Source organism: Pipistrellus hanaki, assembly GCF_964339955.1.
Source record: "Pipistrellus hanaki genome assembly, chromosome: 6".
In the NCBI taxonomy this organism is placed as follows: Eukaryota; Metazoa; Chordata; class Mammalia; order Chiroptera; family Vespertilionidae; genus Pipistrellus; species Pipistrellus hanaki.
Genome location: NC_140508.1, coordinates 64,145,339 through 64,161,214, shown reverse-complemented (window position 1 = coordinate 64,161,214; position 15,876 = coordinate 64,145,339). Strand labels below are relative to the sequence as shown.

The 15,876-nt window shown below is 45.3% G+C and overlaps 1 protein-coding gene across 1 annotated transcript; it reads right to left on the bottom strand.

The window, feature by feature from the left end:
• Positions 1–14,851, bottom strand: SEC61A1 (SEC61 translocon subunit alpha 1). Its single transcript, XM_084887215.1, has 12 exons — positions 14,642–14,851; positions 14,312–14,379; positions 11,179–11,244; positions 11,000–11,078; positions 9,934–10,065; positions 7,133–7,242; positions 6,690–6,843; positions 5,036–5,196; positions 3,532–3,729; positions 3,059–3,250; positions 2,651–2,727; positions 1–2,017 (listed from the first exon to the last, which is right to left on the bottom strand). Exons 1-12 carry the CDS (start codon positions 14,646–14,648, stop codon positions 1,831–1,833), a joined length of 1,431 nt encoding a protein of 476 aa, XP_084743341.1. The 5' UTR covers positions 14,649–14,851; the 3' UTR covers positions 1–1,830.
• Between the last annotated feature and the right edge of the window lie 1,025 nt (positions 14,852–15,876).

Below are 15,876 nucleotides of genomic sequence, written 5' to 3'. Positions count from 1 at the left end.
TGGCTTGTAAAACGTTGGCTTTATTTGTTACTTTTTCACCTTATCTCAGTTATGCCATTTTGGCGTCCACAGTGACAGTCCCTGGAAGCTGAGGTTAGCCCTGACCCACTGTGGTTATTAACCAGAGCCTGAGCCTGAGCCTGAGCCCATAGGGCCCCCTGATGACCACAGGCTGCAGGCAGGGATGTGGGGCTCCTGCCTCGAGGCTGCAGGATTCCTATGGGTGGGGCCGAGGAGAACAAGTGTAGCGGAGGTCTCGGCTCAGGACTGGGTCTGACAAGGCCGCGTGTGACATGGTGGTATGCCCTGGACTGGGGGTGGGGACAGGCCCCTCGTGGCTCTGTGGCTGACTTGCCGGGAGGTTTTAAGCAAGTTACTTCTCGTCCCTTGGTCAGTCTATGTTTTGGTTGTACTGCCAGTGAGAACTCCTGGGAGCCTCCTGACTCAGGTGTCCAGTTTGCCACGTCTACTGGCTCATGACCACCTTTCTGTGCTTCAGAAGCCAGTGTGTACCTGCTGCTGGAGGGACACTGCTCCCCACAGGGCTGGTGCTCCCTTCTTAGAACTGGGGCTCCCTCCAGTGAGAATCCCACAGGCCTGCAGTGCCTTACTGCCAGACACTGCCAGGCACTTGTCCTTCAGAGGGACCTCCCTAAAGTTCTTAAAAAACGTTCCAATTCCTAAGATCTAGATCCCCTGTTATTGCAAACAAAATTTATTTTACACATAATAGTGAGTCTTTTATATCAAACATCAAAGCAATTTACAAGCTCTCTGACCCTAACTGCATCACAGATCTCAGGTCTAAGGCCTTCTTTTCTGGGAAGCCGAGGGAAGAGAGTGGTGACCTGTGAACCAAGTAAGTCATTGTCTCTCCATGTCTGAGCACCTGCCACTGTGCCTCCCCTTGCTCGGGCTGAGCGGGTGTGTGTGTGTGTGTGTGTGTGTGAAGGAACCACGAGGAAGCAGGTCCAGTGACAACTGGAAGAACTGGACAGACATCACTTCAAGGATCCACCACACAATGTTTGCCTAGCTTGGCCAGGCACAACTTCATATGCTAAAGAATCCTAACTCGCCCCAGCTGGTGGCTCAGTAGGTTGAAGCATTGTCCCATACATTAAATAGGTTGTGGGTTCGATCCCCAGTTGGAGCATTTATGAGAGGCAACAGATCGATGTTTCTCTCTCTCTAAAAATCAATAAACATATCCTCAGGTGAGGATAAAAAGATGGCCCAAAAGTGTCTGCCAGGAAATTCATCCCTCTTTAAAAACTGCTTTTAAAGGAGAAGACAATTGTGTCATCCAGAGAACCAGTTATAAGTAGATGTTCCTACCCCTGACCATGAGGGGACATGCTAATGAGTCTCCCACATCTGCCAGAAAACACATGGTCTGCTCCCAGCCTCACACCTACCACCACAATGATATGTAGTCCTTTCAACAATGTTTGTGCTTCTAACCACTAAGTTATTCCCTTGTAGGGAACAGCTGGGACCACTGCAGCCGCCTATGGCACTGAGAAGGTGCAAAGGTTAAAACAAAGGTTACGTGGACACATGAGTACAGTCATTTATCCTCCCAACCTCTGGCCTTCAGGTGAATAAAACCTCATTTCTATAGTTATTTTGCCAATGCCAGAATAGAAAGCAAAATTTCAAATGGGAAATTTCTAGCACTTTACAAAGTGGAATGAAAGAATATGAAATTAAAAAAAAAAAAAAAATTGAAGGTCCACATGCCATAGCAGCACCCCGTGCTGGATTCGTTGCTCCCTTCCTTGGCAACTCCAGAGCATGGCTTCTCTTCCTGGTCCGGGGAGACATGGCTCAGAACAGAAGGGCCCCCATGCTGCCAACCTCACTCTGCTCCTTTACAAAGATTTCAAAGTACTGGTAGATGATTGTGACCGCGAGCAGGATCCCAGTTCCAGATCCGATGGCACCCAGGAAGTCAGCCAGGACAGAGAGGGCTCCAATACACAGCCCCCCGAAGGCGGCAGCAGTGGGGATGTACCTGGGGAGGAGGAGGTGAGTCAGCAAGGTGCCACCACATAAATACCTGTAGCGTGGCCCACCCCTGACTCAGCCTACCTGCCTACTTACCTCTGATTTAGGAACCTAACTCCTGTAGAGGTCATTACGCTACCTTCTTGAAACTTTAATGCTCACATACCATTAGGTCTAGACTAGGACTGCTGTCCAGTAAGTGGACACACAAGCCACATGTGGCCAGTGAAATATGACTAGTCCAAGTTGAGATATTAAAGTTGTCACACTAGATTTTGAAGACAAGGACATAAAATATCTAATGATTTTCCTTACATTAATTACACATTTTTACTTTTTTAAATGTGACTACTAGAAAATGTAAGAGTTCTTAAGCAGCTTACATTTTATTTCTCCTGAACAATGTACTGTAAATATAGAGAATTCTCATTAAGAGAATGAACAAAATTGTCTCCTGTTCCTGCTAGGAATCAAAAAAACAATCTGAAATTGGCAATGCTGATTTTCTTGTGGACACAAGGATCTTTTCTATCCTGGATAAGATTTAATTAACCAGAAATCCCTAAGCCCTAACAAGATGCTGGATGTGTAAGAAAACTACAATTATGAGAAAACCACTAGGACCCAGGGCCAGCCTCACCGATTGAGTTCATGGACCATGGAGGTCTCTCGGTGGCCCCTCATCACCATCTGCTGCTCCTTCAGCTGCTTTGCCACCTGCATGATGCCCGAAGAGAAAACAATGATCAGTTTTAAGTTTGAAATTGACGGCCAGGTAGACATTCCATAGTGGCTCTAAACGCAGGTTTCCTTCTTTAGCATCCTAGTAACATTTATACAGACAATTTAAGAACTGCTCCAAACAAGTCTAGCTTTAGTTAGCTCCACCTCCCCAGGTGAGCATTAATTTACCCCTGGGCTCGTCTATGGCCGTAAACGCTTCGGCCTAATGAGGAGGAAGTGGCTGCAGGTGTTCACAGACCACTTACACCAGTGACATGCGAGAGCTACTGCTTCCTGGTTTAATTAAACTGTAACTTATACTTACATCTTTGGCAGAGGAGCCTGAGACCTCGATCCATGTTTTGGAGAAGAAGGCACACGAGCCCAGCATGAACACTATGTATACAACGGCGTGGACAGGGTCTTCTAACACGGAGCCAAAGGATTCTGGGGGGGACAGGTAATAGCAAAGACCGCCGACTGGATAAGCTCGTGCTGGGCCCCCGGAAGATGTATCCTGGGAAGAACGCACAGAGAGCTGGTGAGTGCTGTTTCATTGTACCTGAGTATAAGGACAGAAGTAGTTCTGAGCGGGTGAAAAGGGACACAATCTTACTCAAGTGTCCACAGTGCCAGTTTCTTATTGAAAAGAGAATTTACTGTGCTGAATTAAATTGTAAAAGGCATGGTTAGGAAATACCTTTGGGTAAAATGTTTGGTCACAAGGAAGGCACCTGGATGACACCACCGTAAGTAGCTACAGCATTAAAACGCATTCCTTCAAGCAGCCATACTTACAGACCAGGTGCCCAGCAGGCTGACCAGCAGGTTGCCACTGAAGCGGGCTGACAACATCTGGGAGATGACGTACAGGTTGGACACCAGGGCGGACTGCAGGATGATGGGGATGTTGGAGGTGTAGAAAAGCTTGATAGGGTAGGTGTTGTACTGGCCGCGGTAACGAGCCGACTTGATGGGCAGGTCCACTCGGAAGCCCTGAGAAGCCAAACAAAGCAGAGCACCTTCATGCCTCATGCCGGTGTCTGCACAGACGCAGCCCGGCTGGGGATGGCAGGACCTACATTGGTTCCAGGCTCGCATGCCCTTTCCTCACCCATCACTACCCTCAGGGCCACTTAACTGAGGGTTCCCAGAAAGAAAGGCTTCAAAATGCACCAAAGCCCAGTACAGTGGAATAATCCCATTTTGGTCAAAAACAAACAAACAAACAAACAAACAAACAAACAAGCAACCCGAAGTCCATCACATTAAATCTGCATCAATGTGGACATAAAAGAGCCTGAAGGACACATGCGCAGTAAGTCCGAACAGTGGTCTCTTTGGTGGTCGCCTCTCCTGGGCTCTTACAGTGGCCTCAGGACACGGCCACCATGGCCTCCACCTCACACCCCACAGCAGTCTTTTCCGATGTTTTAAATCATAAACAGAAAAGCTAAGCTTTTCTATGAATACAGCCTCTCCCTCTGAAACCATTAGAGAATAAAAAGGTTTTCTTTTATATTATTTTTATAAACTCCAAGTGTCTAGAACAGGATTCAGTATAAAATATATAAAATAAAATAAAAATTTAATGACCTAACTCCAAATACCCACACCAAGCTTATGGTGCACTAAAGCTTATTAATTAGGCATCTGATTAAGTCTCGGCTGAAGGAACAGACTGTCTGGTCCTCAGAAAAAGCACTTGGTGGTATAATGACCTTCCTATAAGCACTAAGCTGTCTTTTCCATTGCCATCCCTTCTTTTCAATAATTATCAGAATGGCTGATGAATAAATATAAAGACTAATCCAACTACCGAAGAGCAACTGACAGCTCAGGTCTCTTACTCACAGGCAAGTGGCACAGACTAATAATTTGAAAGTTAAGAAGCCCAAAGAGGAAGGGCTTTTTCTAGAATGACACTACCTACAAATACACTATAAACTTTGGTAAGATGGTGATGAAGCTTTAGAGTTTGATGACTTTTCACTTCTCTTGAACTAGGAACTTAAAGATTTATCTTCTTTATTTATCTGTTGCTGTGCCCAACCCAAAGGAGCATAATCTCAGAAATGTTGCATCTGCCTCAGTCTGTCCAGTTCAGGCAGGTCCCCATGACTCAATGGAACACACTTGCCCAGCTCACATGGAAGCTTGCTCCTTTCAGATGCCATCCCATCACTTCAATACTATACAGTGATGTACAACCCCCTGGGTGCGGGTGTGAGGGCGCACACACCAAGACATTCCAAAAATTAAACCGGACCACCAGGTCTCCCTGTGGTGGGTCTGGACGCACCTGGAAATAGATGACCACTGCAAAGACAAAGATGGTGGCAATCAGATTCATGAGATTGGGGAGGTTCTGGCGGTAGAAGGCCTCTCGAAGGGCTCGGACCTTGTCAGTGCGTGTGGCCAGCAGATGAAACAGTGCGATGATGGCACCTTCAAATTCCATCCCTGTCGGTAAAGGAGGGGACACACGTGGTAAGGAGACAAACAGCTTCTTAGAGAGGAAAATTGAGTTAGTTTTGAGATCCATGGTGCCTATTCCTATAACCACAGGGGTACAGTGGCATTTTCTCCTCCCTCATTTCTATTTCTCAGTAGAGATTTCAACCTGCAGAAAGGGGCTAGTCTACCCTTTTGAGTTCTCACTTTGTTGGCATGTGAGTCAATGGCCACCAGACGTGTGGAATGATGATCAATTATAAAACCACCAAAGCAGGACCAGCTGAAGAGGTCTTACACTGAAGAGTGGCTCGGAGCTGCCCATTCATTTCCCCGGAAAACCCCAGGCAGCAGAGCATCCCCAGCTTTGAAGTGCAGGCTGCCTCTGACAAGGGGGGACGGGTTTTACTTCTCTGCTCCTTACACTGATGAACAAGCAGAAAGGACAACATGCATGCCCACCACAGAGCCTGATTCAGTCAGTACACAACTCGTAGGAAAGGGTGCTGAAAGAGCCAGGAAGCAGAGCAGCTTACTGAGGGACTGAAGGAATCAAGAGCAAGAATGGGTACATGGCCCGAGGATTAGGCAGCAGACCCAAGTGAGGGGGAGTTGAGGAGCTGGGCTTAGAAAGCTTATATCAATAAAATTTCAAGAACTTACTGAAGTTAAACCCCCAACGAAAGTAAGAAGCAGGAGCACTGTATTGCTCTATGTTCCCCGAGGAGAGCGTAACTCTCCCACAGTGAAAGGCTGGCCTCCTGCAGGGAGCCGTGTCCAGAGCCGTGCTCTGGGGGCAGGTGGGAGGTCCTGATATCAGTACTGTGACGGGCACCTGCACGCTGCCCCACAAGGGCACTTTCCTCACGTTTCTAACACATGATGGTGGACCTCCTGGGCTCCTCCTGCTCGCTATTCCTGGACCATTTCATCCTGGCAACCGAGGCTGCGAGGTAGAGGGATTTGCCCAAAACCACTATCTGCTCCTAACAGGAACAGCCAGGAGGTGAACGCCAAGTTCAGGTCTCTTACACAAAGTTGCTTCTTGCATGACCAAGTGAGTTGGCTGGTTCAGTGATTTCATTTTTAGAAACTTATTCACTGAAAGCAACCGCCAAAATACAGAAACATGAATGCATGAGGCTGTTCACTGTTTCTGCTGCAGTAACAACCCAAACTGGAAATGACCTACATGTCCATCAGAAGACTACTTCAATAAATGCTGCTCATCCTTGCCAAGAAGTCCACAGTTTGCTAGAAAAAAGAGGCAGGATTCCCTACTCTGGCATGGTAAACATTTGTGAAATACTCTGACATGGAATATGTAAGTTATGTATCATCAGGAGCAGAAGCCCGTGTTTAAAAATACACACAGAAGAATCAGAAGAAATGTACCTACAACGGAGCTGCTGCTTCTTTGGAACGGGCTCTTTGGTCTTCTGCTTTGCACATGGCCACACTTTTCACCGACCCCTGTCCCTCGGAGATCCCAGGGCGCTTACCTCGGCCAGTGTTGACAGTGGTGGGGCTGAACGCTTTCCACACAATGGTCTCACAGATGTTAGTGGCAATAAAGAGGGAGATTCCAGAGCCCAGGCCATACCCTTTTTGCAGAAGTTCATCCAAAAGCAGGACAATTAAGCCAGCAACAAAGAGCTGTAAATAAAAAAATGAAAGTAAAGAAACCCAAATAGACTGCATTCCTGTTCCCTACAGGCGTGGCCCTTTCCTCCCCTGGAAAAGGGTTTCTCTGATATCAATGCTGAAGGCTGAGTAGACAACAGACAGCAAGGCCTTCCTCTGTTGAGTTTAAAGAGGCCAACACAGGTGCTGTGGCTCCTTCTCCATAGAATTTATTTTATGCATGGTTCCGGGTTGCTATTTGGAAAGTCTGAGTGAGTGTGAGGAGCTACTTAGAAGGGAAGAATGTTAGCATAACAATTACCTGAATGGTGATTAACAGGCAGATTCCAGCACCCATTTCAGAAGGGTCCCCATACATTCCCGTCATCACATACACAATAGACTGGCCAATGGTAATGATCATGCCAAATACTAGAAATCAAAAGAAATCTATGTTCTCAAAGTGGGATATTACAGTCATAGTGGAAACAATTATTGAACACTTAGTCTGTACAAAGCACTAAGAACAAAGATGAATAATACTAATACTGCCACCCCGGCTGGTGTGGCTCAGTTGGTTGAATGTTGACCTGAACCCTGCCACTAATGATTTCCTAGTTCAATGTTAAAACACAGAGAGGCGCTCTGGCCAGGTAGCTCAGTTAGTTAGAGTGTCATCCCGATATGCCAAGATTGTGGGTTCGATTCCTGGTCAGGGCATATTCAAGAAGCAACCAATAAATGAATAAATAAGTGGAACAAATTGATGTTTCTCTTTCTCTCTCTCCTTCCCTGCTCCCTCCCTAAAAATCAATAAGAAAAAACCCCAACCTCTTATGCTACCTTCTTCCCCTCCCCAAATACCTCAGCCAAGTGGTTTTGATGGATAAGCTAATATTTCTAACTTCATAATTAGAAAAGGGTCTTCTTGTCAATTTCGAGAATTAGCACCTCTTTTCATATGTTCAAGAAGAGGAAAACTTAAAGACAATGAGATGAAAAAATGAAGTTTGTACAATTACTCTCAGAAAAAAAAGGACTGAGGAAAGAACAAAAATATTTGAAGATTCATGGTCAGAAAATATCCAAATACGAAAACGACAAAGCCCACAGATTTAAGAAGCTCAATGCACACCAAACACTTGGATAATTATAATAAAGAAAACCATACCAAAAACATCTAGGTACCAAAATGCTAAAAAACAATGAGGAAAAAAAAAAATCTTAAAGAAGGTTGAGAAAAAGAGGAAAGAAGAATGATAGATAGCAGAAACTCTCGAAAATTAAAAGATAAAAAATAACATCTTAAATAGTAAAAGACCGTGAACTTAGAATTCTATATGCAGCAAAAGCACCTTTTGAATGAAAGTGAAATACTTTCAATAAGCTAAGGCAATTTACACAGAAAACCTGCATTTCAAATACTAAAAGTTTATGAGGCAAAGAAAAATTAGAGCAGAAGGCTACAGATAGAAGGCTGGAACCACACAATGGCATGAAGAGCACTAGGAATGGTAGATATTAGTTATACAAAAGACTTTCCCCCTCATTTTGTAAACGGAAGTGACAATAAGTTGTGGAATTCATAAAAAAAAAAAAAGAAAAAAAAGAAGAAGAATTAGCATCTCTAAGAAAGAATAATCTAGGTATATGCTCCAATGAAAAGAGTTTCCCTTCTCAACCAGTTTACATCCCCCAACATGGGAGTTTTGGTAACTTATCAACTGGTTGAGTTCTTTGTTGGGAACCCCTTGGCTTGTAAGTTTTCTCCCTTCATAGAAGGCCCTTTGCTTTTCTCCCCAAAGTGCAGAATGTGTTGCCCTGAAACACTTATCTTTCTTCCCCTCCACTGAAATGGGTGTGCAAACTGTATGGCATGGAACAGCTTTAAAGCACTGGGCTGCTAGCCGAAACTGGTTTGGCTCAGTGGATGGAGCGTCAGCCTGCGGACTGAAAGGTGCCAGGTTCGATTCTGGTCAAGGACATGTACCTTGGTTGCGGGCACAACCCCAGTAAGAGGTGTGCCAGAGGCAGCTGATGGATGATTCTCTCGACAATGTTTCTAACTCTTTCCCTCTCTCTGTAAAAAATCAACAAAATATATTTTAAAGAAATAAAGCACTGGGCTGCTGTAGTGCACAGAAACGAGGCTGGCTCTTCAAAGGACATCTTCTCAAGGCGCCTCTGTAGCTTCAAGACAAGTAGAACTCCTTCCCTCCCCACCTGAAACCCAGTCAGGTGTGACAGGGGCTGGTACCAGCAGAGTGTTTGTCATGATCTTCTGAGGGGTAGGAATGCCACATCAGCATAGAAGGATTTGACAACCTGGGGGCACTAGACAGTGGCTTCTTTGGCAGGGACCAGGTCAGCCTCATCAAACATGAGTTCTCCACTGGATTCTGCAGCTCTAATAATCAGCTCCGGCTCCAAACCCCAGGCAAAGCCTCGGGGCTTTTGACTCTCCCTTCTTCTTCCGTTTGTTCTCCTCTCTTAGCTTCAGAATCAGAGTTAGCCTCCCTTCACTTCTCTGTCTCATGTGCTGTTTTCTGTGACTACACAAACGCAGCTGTGAGGTTGGGGCAATCAGGTTCTTTTGGCTCCCATGCGTTACCTTCACCTGAGAACCCCTTCCACTCTAGCAGGTACCCCACCTTTGCCATTACCTCTCAACGGCTGAGCACTTTGCCCACTATAGTCCTCTTCCTTCTCTTCTAGCACCTCCTCCACTTTCTTCTTGTTTTGTAACCCCCTACCCCCAATAGAGCCCACCGTACTCTGGTTTAAAGGATGACACACTGCTCAGAGCAGTGCCCAAAAGCACAAGAGGAATTGGGCCACACTACTGGCACATAGTGTTGGGCAGTTGGAGGAGTGGTGCCCAGAAAAACAACAGGCCAACTGGCCACAGCTGAGCCCCTCACTGAAGCAGCGAATCACAGGCCCCAGCCAATGGCCCGGCCCGAGAAGTGTTTTCTTGCTAACACAAGCCGCGGAGCACCTGCAGGGTTGGTGGGGCAATGAAGTTACACTGTACAAAGAAAAACTGTTTTGATGCCCCAAACTTTATAGCAAATTCAAATTCTCCACTACAGACATTTGAACATCACTGAAAATCTCACTCACACTTTTGGGCTCCGTTAAAGAGGGCTCGGTCTTTTGGGGTGTCACCAACTTCAATTATTTTGGCGCCAGCCAAGAGCTGCATGATGAGGCCGGAGGTGACAATGGGAGAGATACCCAGCTCCATCAATGTGCCTGGGGACAAGGGAGGCAAAACACAGCCCATATTAGCTTGGAAAAGCAACACTTTATTAAGAAAATGAATGAGCAAAATCTGACTGTGTACCCTTACACAAAACTAGTGTGCTTCAGTTTGCTAGCAGCATTTAATTTAGAGAATGACCCCAAAATATAAACAATTATAGTGTAATTCAATTCATTCTATGCAGTTGGCCAGACCACATCTTATTCTGTTTCAGAAGTCACACGGCTTTTAAACAGATAGTTGCATTAAATTCACCATAAACAGATTCATTCTGTTTTTACAGAGATAAGGTTTGTCTCTTCATCAGTTAATAAAAAGGATAACATTCAAATAATCCCCAAGTCTGAAAAGGAAGCCTACACAATCGTATCTAGTTGTGAATAAACTTCTACTTTCATTACGGCTAAATACATCCAACTGATTTTATTTGAACTATATTATATTTAAAAAATAGGTTAATCAAAAGTGGTACTGACATAAACGTTCAAAATCCCCCCCCCCCCCCAAGGGTAATTAGAGTGTATAAAACACTGTTAGATATTTTTATACATATAGCAATATAACCTATAGATATGAAAAAGATGCAGCTGAGAAACAAATACATATTCTAAAGGTTATCAAAACACAAGAAAGTCAGGTAGAAATATTATTTCAGATGTTTAAAAACATTCTAGTTTTTCCTATTCTCTATGACATACTCAATCTTGTTATTACAGGTTTTATACTGCATTCATATGCAATTCTGAATATGATGACATGTCTGGATGTTGAATTCGGCATTTACTGAGGCTATTCAGCACAGCACACTGACATTCTTCCCAAACACTCTCGAGCTTCACATAAAGTCAAAGCCTGTAATTTAACTAAAAAAGGTCAGTTAAGCCCACATTGTACAGAAAGAGGTGCAGAGAGCTAGAGTTCTACCTCTATTAGAGGCTAGGATCACTCTTATCCAATAGAAAGGGTCGGCAGAATCTGAAGACATGATGCCAAACAGGGGGATCTGGAAACGAGCATAGAGAAAAGGCGTCAGCACACTTGTCTCCAGCTCTCTGACCCCCCCGCCCCCCCACCTCGATGCAGGAATGGGAAATCTGGCTTACCTGGCAGCACACCAAGAAAATAAAGAGGGTAATAGCGGTCCATAGCACTTTCTCCTTAAACTGAATCTATGAAGAAGAGAAAGAAATAAGGCAATAAGTTACTTTCATAAGCAAATTAAGAGAAATCAACTCAGATTAGACCCCTTTTTCTTTTTTTAAAAAATATATTTTATTGATTTTTTACAGAGAGGAAAGAAGAGAGATAGAGAGCTAGAAATGTTGATGAGAGAGAGAAACATCGACCAGCTGCCTCTTGCACACCCCCTAACGGGGATGTGCCCGCAACCAAGGTACATGCCCTTGACCGGAATCGAACCTGGGACCTTTGTCACAGACCGACGCTCTACCACTGAGCCAAACGGGCTTCGGCTAGACCCCTTTTTCTGTTCATCAGAAAGGTAAGCCTTGCCTAACCGGTTAGGCTCAGTGGATAGAGCATCAGCCTGCAGACTGAATGGTCCCAGGTTCGATTCCGGTCAAGGGCATGTACCTTGGTTGCGGGCATATCCCCAATAGGGGGTGTGCAGGAAGCAGCTGATTGATGTTGCTCTCTCATTGATGTTTCTAACTCTCTATCCCTTTCCCTTCCTCTCTATAAAAAAAATCAATAAATATATATTTTCTTAAAAAAGTAAGCCTCATACGCCAAACCATGTACCAAACATTCATGTCAAAATACAAGTAGTTGTATACATATAGGCTTTCTATATGCAAGGACCTTCATATGCATCATCTCAGTGGACCCTTGCACTATATAGCTCCTATTTTTATTTAACAATGAGAAAACTGATTTTAGAAAGGCTGAAGTGAGTTTCATATGCTCTTAACCCTTAGTATTAACAGTTTAGGATCAAGTTCAAGTTTGAGATCAAAGAATGTTGCAATAGAAAGAGATTTTGCTATTTTGGAGTCAGCCAATTTGGAATTTGTGATTGTTTAATACGCAGTATATTTTCTATGAACTAAGGATAAAACAATGTAATAAACAATATGGGGAGGAGGACAAGGAGAGTTGCAAGTTCAACCCATTCGCTAACTACTAGTAGCATTGATCTAGGACTTTTCCAATAAAAAGGGTCTTATCCAATAGAAAGGGTTGGAAGAATCTGAAGACATGATGCCAAACAAGGGGATCTCGTCAGGTATGTAAGTAGGATAGGTTTACATTTCAGAATCATTTTACAGATGACTACTAAGAACCATGAGAAAAGTTTAGATGTCCTGCCCAAGGCGCCTCTGGTACTAAGCAGTAGAGTGGGAATCCTTTTGGGTCTTCTGCTTCTAAAACTCAGTGTCTTTGTTAGTACTTGATGCCTACACTGCAAGAATAGCTTTAAAAGGCTTAAAAACACAGTAATATTGTACAGAGTACGGATCTTTATGCGGAAATGCCTTGTGAGTGACAATATTAAGTGAACAAAACTTGTTCTTTGAAATGATTCTTTTTTTAATCCTCACATGAGAATATGTTTCCATTAATTCCTAGAGAGAGAGGAAAGGAGGGAAGGAAGAAGGAAGGGAGGGGAGAGGAAAAGAGAGTAGGAAGGAAGTGGAAAAGAGGGAGGGAAGGAAGGAGGGAGGGAGGGAGAGAAATCAGTCGGTTGGGTCAGATCGGTTGCCTCCCATATGTTCCCTGACCAGGATTTAATCTGAAACCTTTTGGTGAATGGGACAACATTCCAACCAACTGAGCCACCTGGCCAGGGCTGAAATGATTTTTTATGGGAAAAACGAGTGGACAATTTTTACAAGACTCCTCTTTTGTTAATAACCAAGTCTTTCATGAATGCAGCCAAACTTAACAGGAAAACATCAAAAACTGTTTATTCAAGTCTTGTCTACTTTATCTTTTAAACAGCTCCTAAATCTATCCTTACCTCCTAGCCCACTCCCACAGATCACTCTCTATTGCAAAAGCCTCTAAACCACTCCAATCCTCTACCCTGCTTTCAAAGCAAGTTTCTAACATCTGGCTCCAATTGCTTCCCACCTACCCTCTGTGTCCCAACCTGCTTGTCTTCATTGCCTTTGCACATTACACATTCTTTACGCCTGAAATTCCTCTCCCTCGCTTCCAGAAAACTTCTATTCTTCCCGCAAAACCACCATCAGAAATCACATCTTCCAGAGTTAACCCCTTTTGAAGCCATTGCTGTATCTTGCCCATATTTCCACTGCTCCGTCTATCACACTTACTAGTAAGCTACAAGGCCAATCAATGTCACACAGCTAGTAAGAGGTTGTGGGAAGGGTGGGTCCCAGGTTTGCCTGCCTCCAAAGCCAAGCCCTTTCTACCATGCTGGGGGTGGGGTGACAAGGGAAGAGCTTTGCATATTAGCCCATCAAAGGCAATACATATGTGGGACATTTATACAAAAGAAAGACCACACACAGAAAAGAAAAGATACTCCAAGAACCCAAGTGTTCATGTTGATGTCAAGTACATATATGTGAATGCATGAAAAACAGTCTGAAAAGAATGTGAAGACAAAATATACTCCTATTCTTTAAGAACCCAATGACAGCTTTCCTTACATGGGCAACACTCACTATCTTGGCCTGTAGCTATCCATGTAGCAGCAGAAATCCTGACAAAGATGCAATATAAGTCTACACTTCTATTTTTCCACGTTTTAGTGTACCTGCTGTAAAAAGCAGGGCTCACAAAATGCCTTTACTCGCAGGTGATTTGGCAGCCTACATAAAAAGTTTTGTGCGGAATAAAGCGACTGCTTTTAGCTCCTTTTAGCAGCTGGCTACAAAGAGCATCTCCTAGAAAAACCCAACTGTATCTGCTCCTGTTGCAGGTGAAGAGGGAAGGGTATCCTAGGGCTTTTGAGGCCTTACTCATTCACTGCCAGGGTCAATTTTGGGGACAGAGCACAATCGAGACTTTGCTCACAGGAGTAACATCCACGAAGGATGCTCTGGATAAAGCACGATGGGTTAGGTGGAAATTCCCACACAAGGAGGTCACCTTTCGACAAAGCTCAGGAGTACATACAACTATACTCTAGGGGGGAAGAGAAGGGAGAGTTCCCATTGGCGTGTTGAAGCCATATTTAATTGTACTGTAAACTTCAAGCATCCAGAGTTTCACAAAGCCTCCTTTGACAGCGATTTGGGGACTTACCTTTCTTTCGGGCTTCTGAATTTCCGGCAAGATGACACAGAAGGGTTTGATGACTTCCAGAAACTTGACTTTGATGGAAAAAAACAAAACCACAAAAGAAGAATTAGGGCTGGGAGAACCTTTCGCGCTACCCGGGTAAGCTTCTGCCCAGCTTGTGTAGGGGCAGGAGGTAGGGAGCAGGGGAGCAGACCGAGTATCAGAACTCATGGGGAACCCCGAGGGCCTGGGATCGGGGCAGGCCCGGTGGGCGGGCACCTGCCCGGACCGGTGAGGGGAAAGGGGGACTGTGTTCCATCCCGGCGCAACCAGGGCTGCCCCCTAGGGACTCACTCGCCATGGCGGCGGCTGCTCGGACTCCGGGTCCTGCTTAGGCTCCACTCCGCTCCGCGCGAGGCGACGCTGCCAGCAACCCGGGAGCAGCACCTCCGCCGAGAGAGACACGTCAGTGATAGCCCTGGGATGAGTGGAGCGGGGCGGAGCCGGGAGGGGGCGCAGGCCGCAGGCCGCTTCCGCTTCCTGCCACGCGCTGAGAGCTGGCCCACGCGCCGCGCCGCCTCCGCGGGGACTTCAACTCCCAGCATGCAGCGGGGCCCGCGGAGCCTCTCCGGAAGAGGATGCTCAGCCGGCGGGGTGGGGCCGCGGAGAGCGGCGCGGGGCACGCCGGGACTGGGAGTGTGTGGCTGAACGGACTTGGTTAAGCGAAAGCGCGAGGGGAAGGAAGGACTGGTCGCAGCTCAACGGTAGACGCTTCCTGCGCCCACGGCTCTGCGAGCGAGGCCTAGTCCGGGTCGTTTCTTTGCTTTTCACAGCACTTATACAAGTTTTGAATTAGTGAATAGGCTGTAAGCTCCTTTGAGCAGACTGTGTCCCAGCGCTAACCATTCTGGCACCTAGTAGATGCTCGGCACGTCGGCCGACACCCTCGTTAGCAGAGTTAGTTAGCAAACTCCGGGGCCTGTCCTGGACGCCAGAAATGACTTCTGCCCAGCCCTGCCATCTGGGGACGAACAGGATGAGTGCACGGAAAGAGAGACGGTCAGCGAAGAGCGGGGGCAGCTAAGGAAACTGTCTGATCTAAGATCTTGAGTAGTCCAGTTGCTTCTGTGCCAGACGCTGACGGATTCTGGCGAGGAGAAAGGAAGGAGGGTGCTCCGGCCGAGGAACCCGTTGTGAGGAAGACATGGTGTGACTGCTTAAGATCAATGGGGAAAGAAGCCCTGTGTGGCCATGAGAAGGAAAATAATAAGATTTAGTGTTCGTAGACCAATGGGTAGGTCAAAGGATGCTAGATGGGAAGTTTGGATTTATTTTCTATGCATCTACAATCAAGGGTAACGTAAATTAAAAGAAACGAATATAAAATAGTATTGAATGTAAACTGTAATTGGAAAAAATAAAAATATTTAATAAAAAAGAAATTGCTTAAAATGCAAATGTCAAGATTTTGAAGAACCTGTTTTTTGTTGAACATATGGCACTTAGAACCACATTGAATACAATGTATTGAACTTTAGTTGGAGGGCCAAAAATAATATATTTCATTGAAAAATATTTCCACAATATTG

What these genes read in the sequence shown, in the direction of transcription:
- SEC61A1 (XM_084887215.1), bottom strand. An exon ending in TTTTCTTGGTGTGCTGCCAG is followed by an intron (nt 11,079 to 11,178) that starts GTAAGCCAGATT and finishes GCTCGTTTCCAG; the next exon opens with ATCCCCCTGTTTGGCATCAT. An exon ending in ATGGTCCATGAACTCAATCG is followed by an intron (nt 2,018 to 2,650) that starts GTGAGGCTGGCC and finishes CCTCCTCCCCAG; the next exon opens with GTACATCCCCACTGCTGCCG.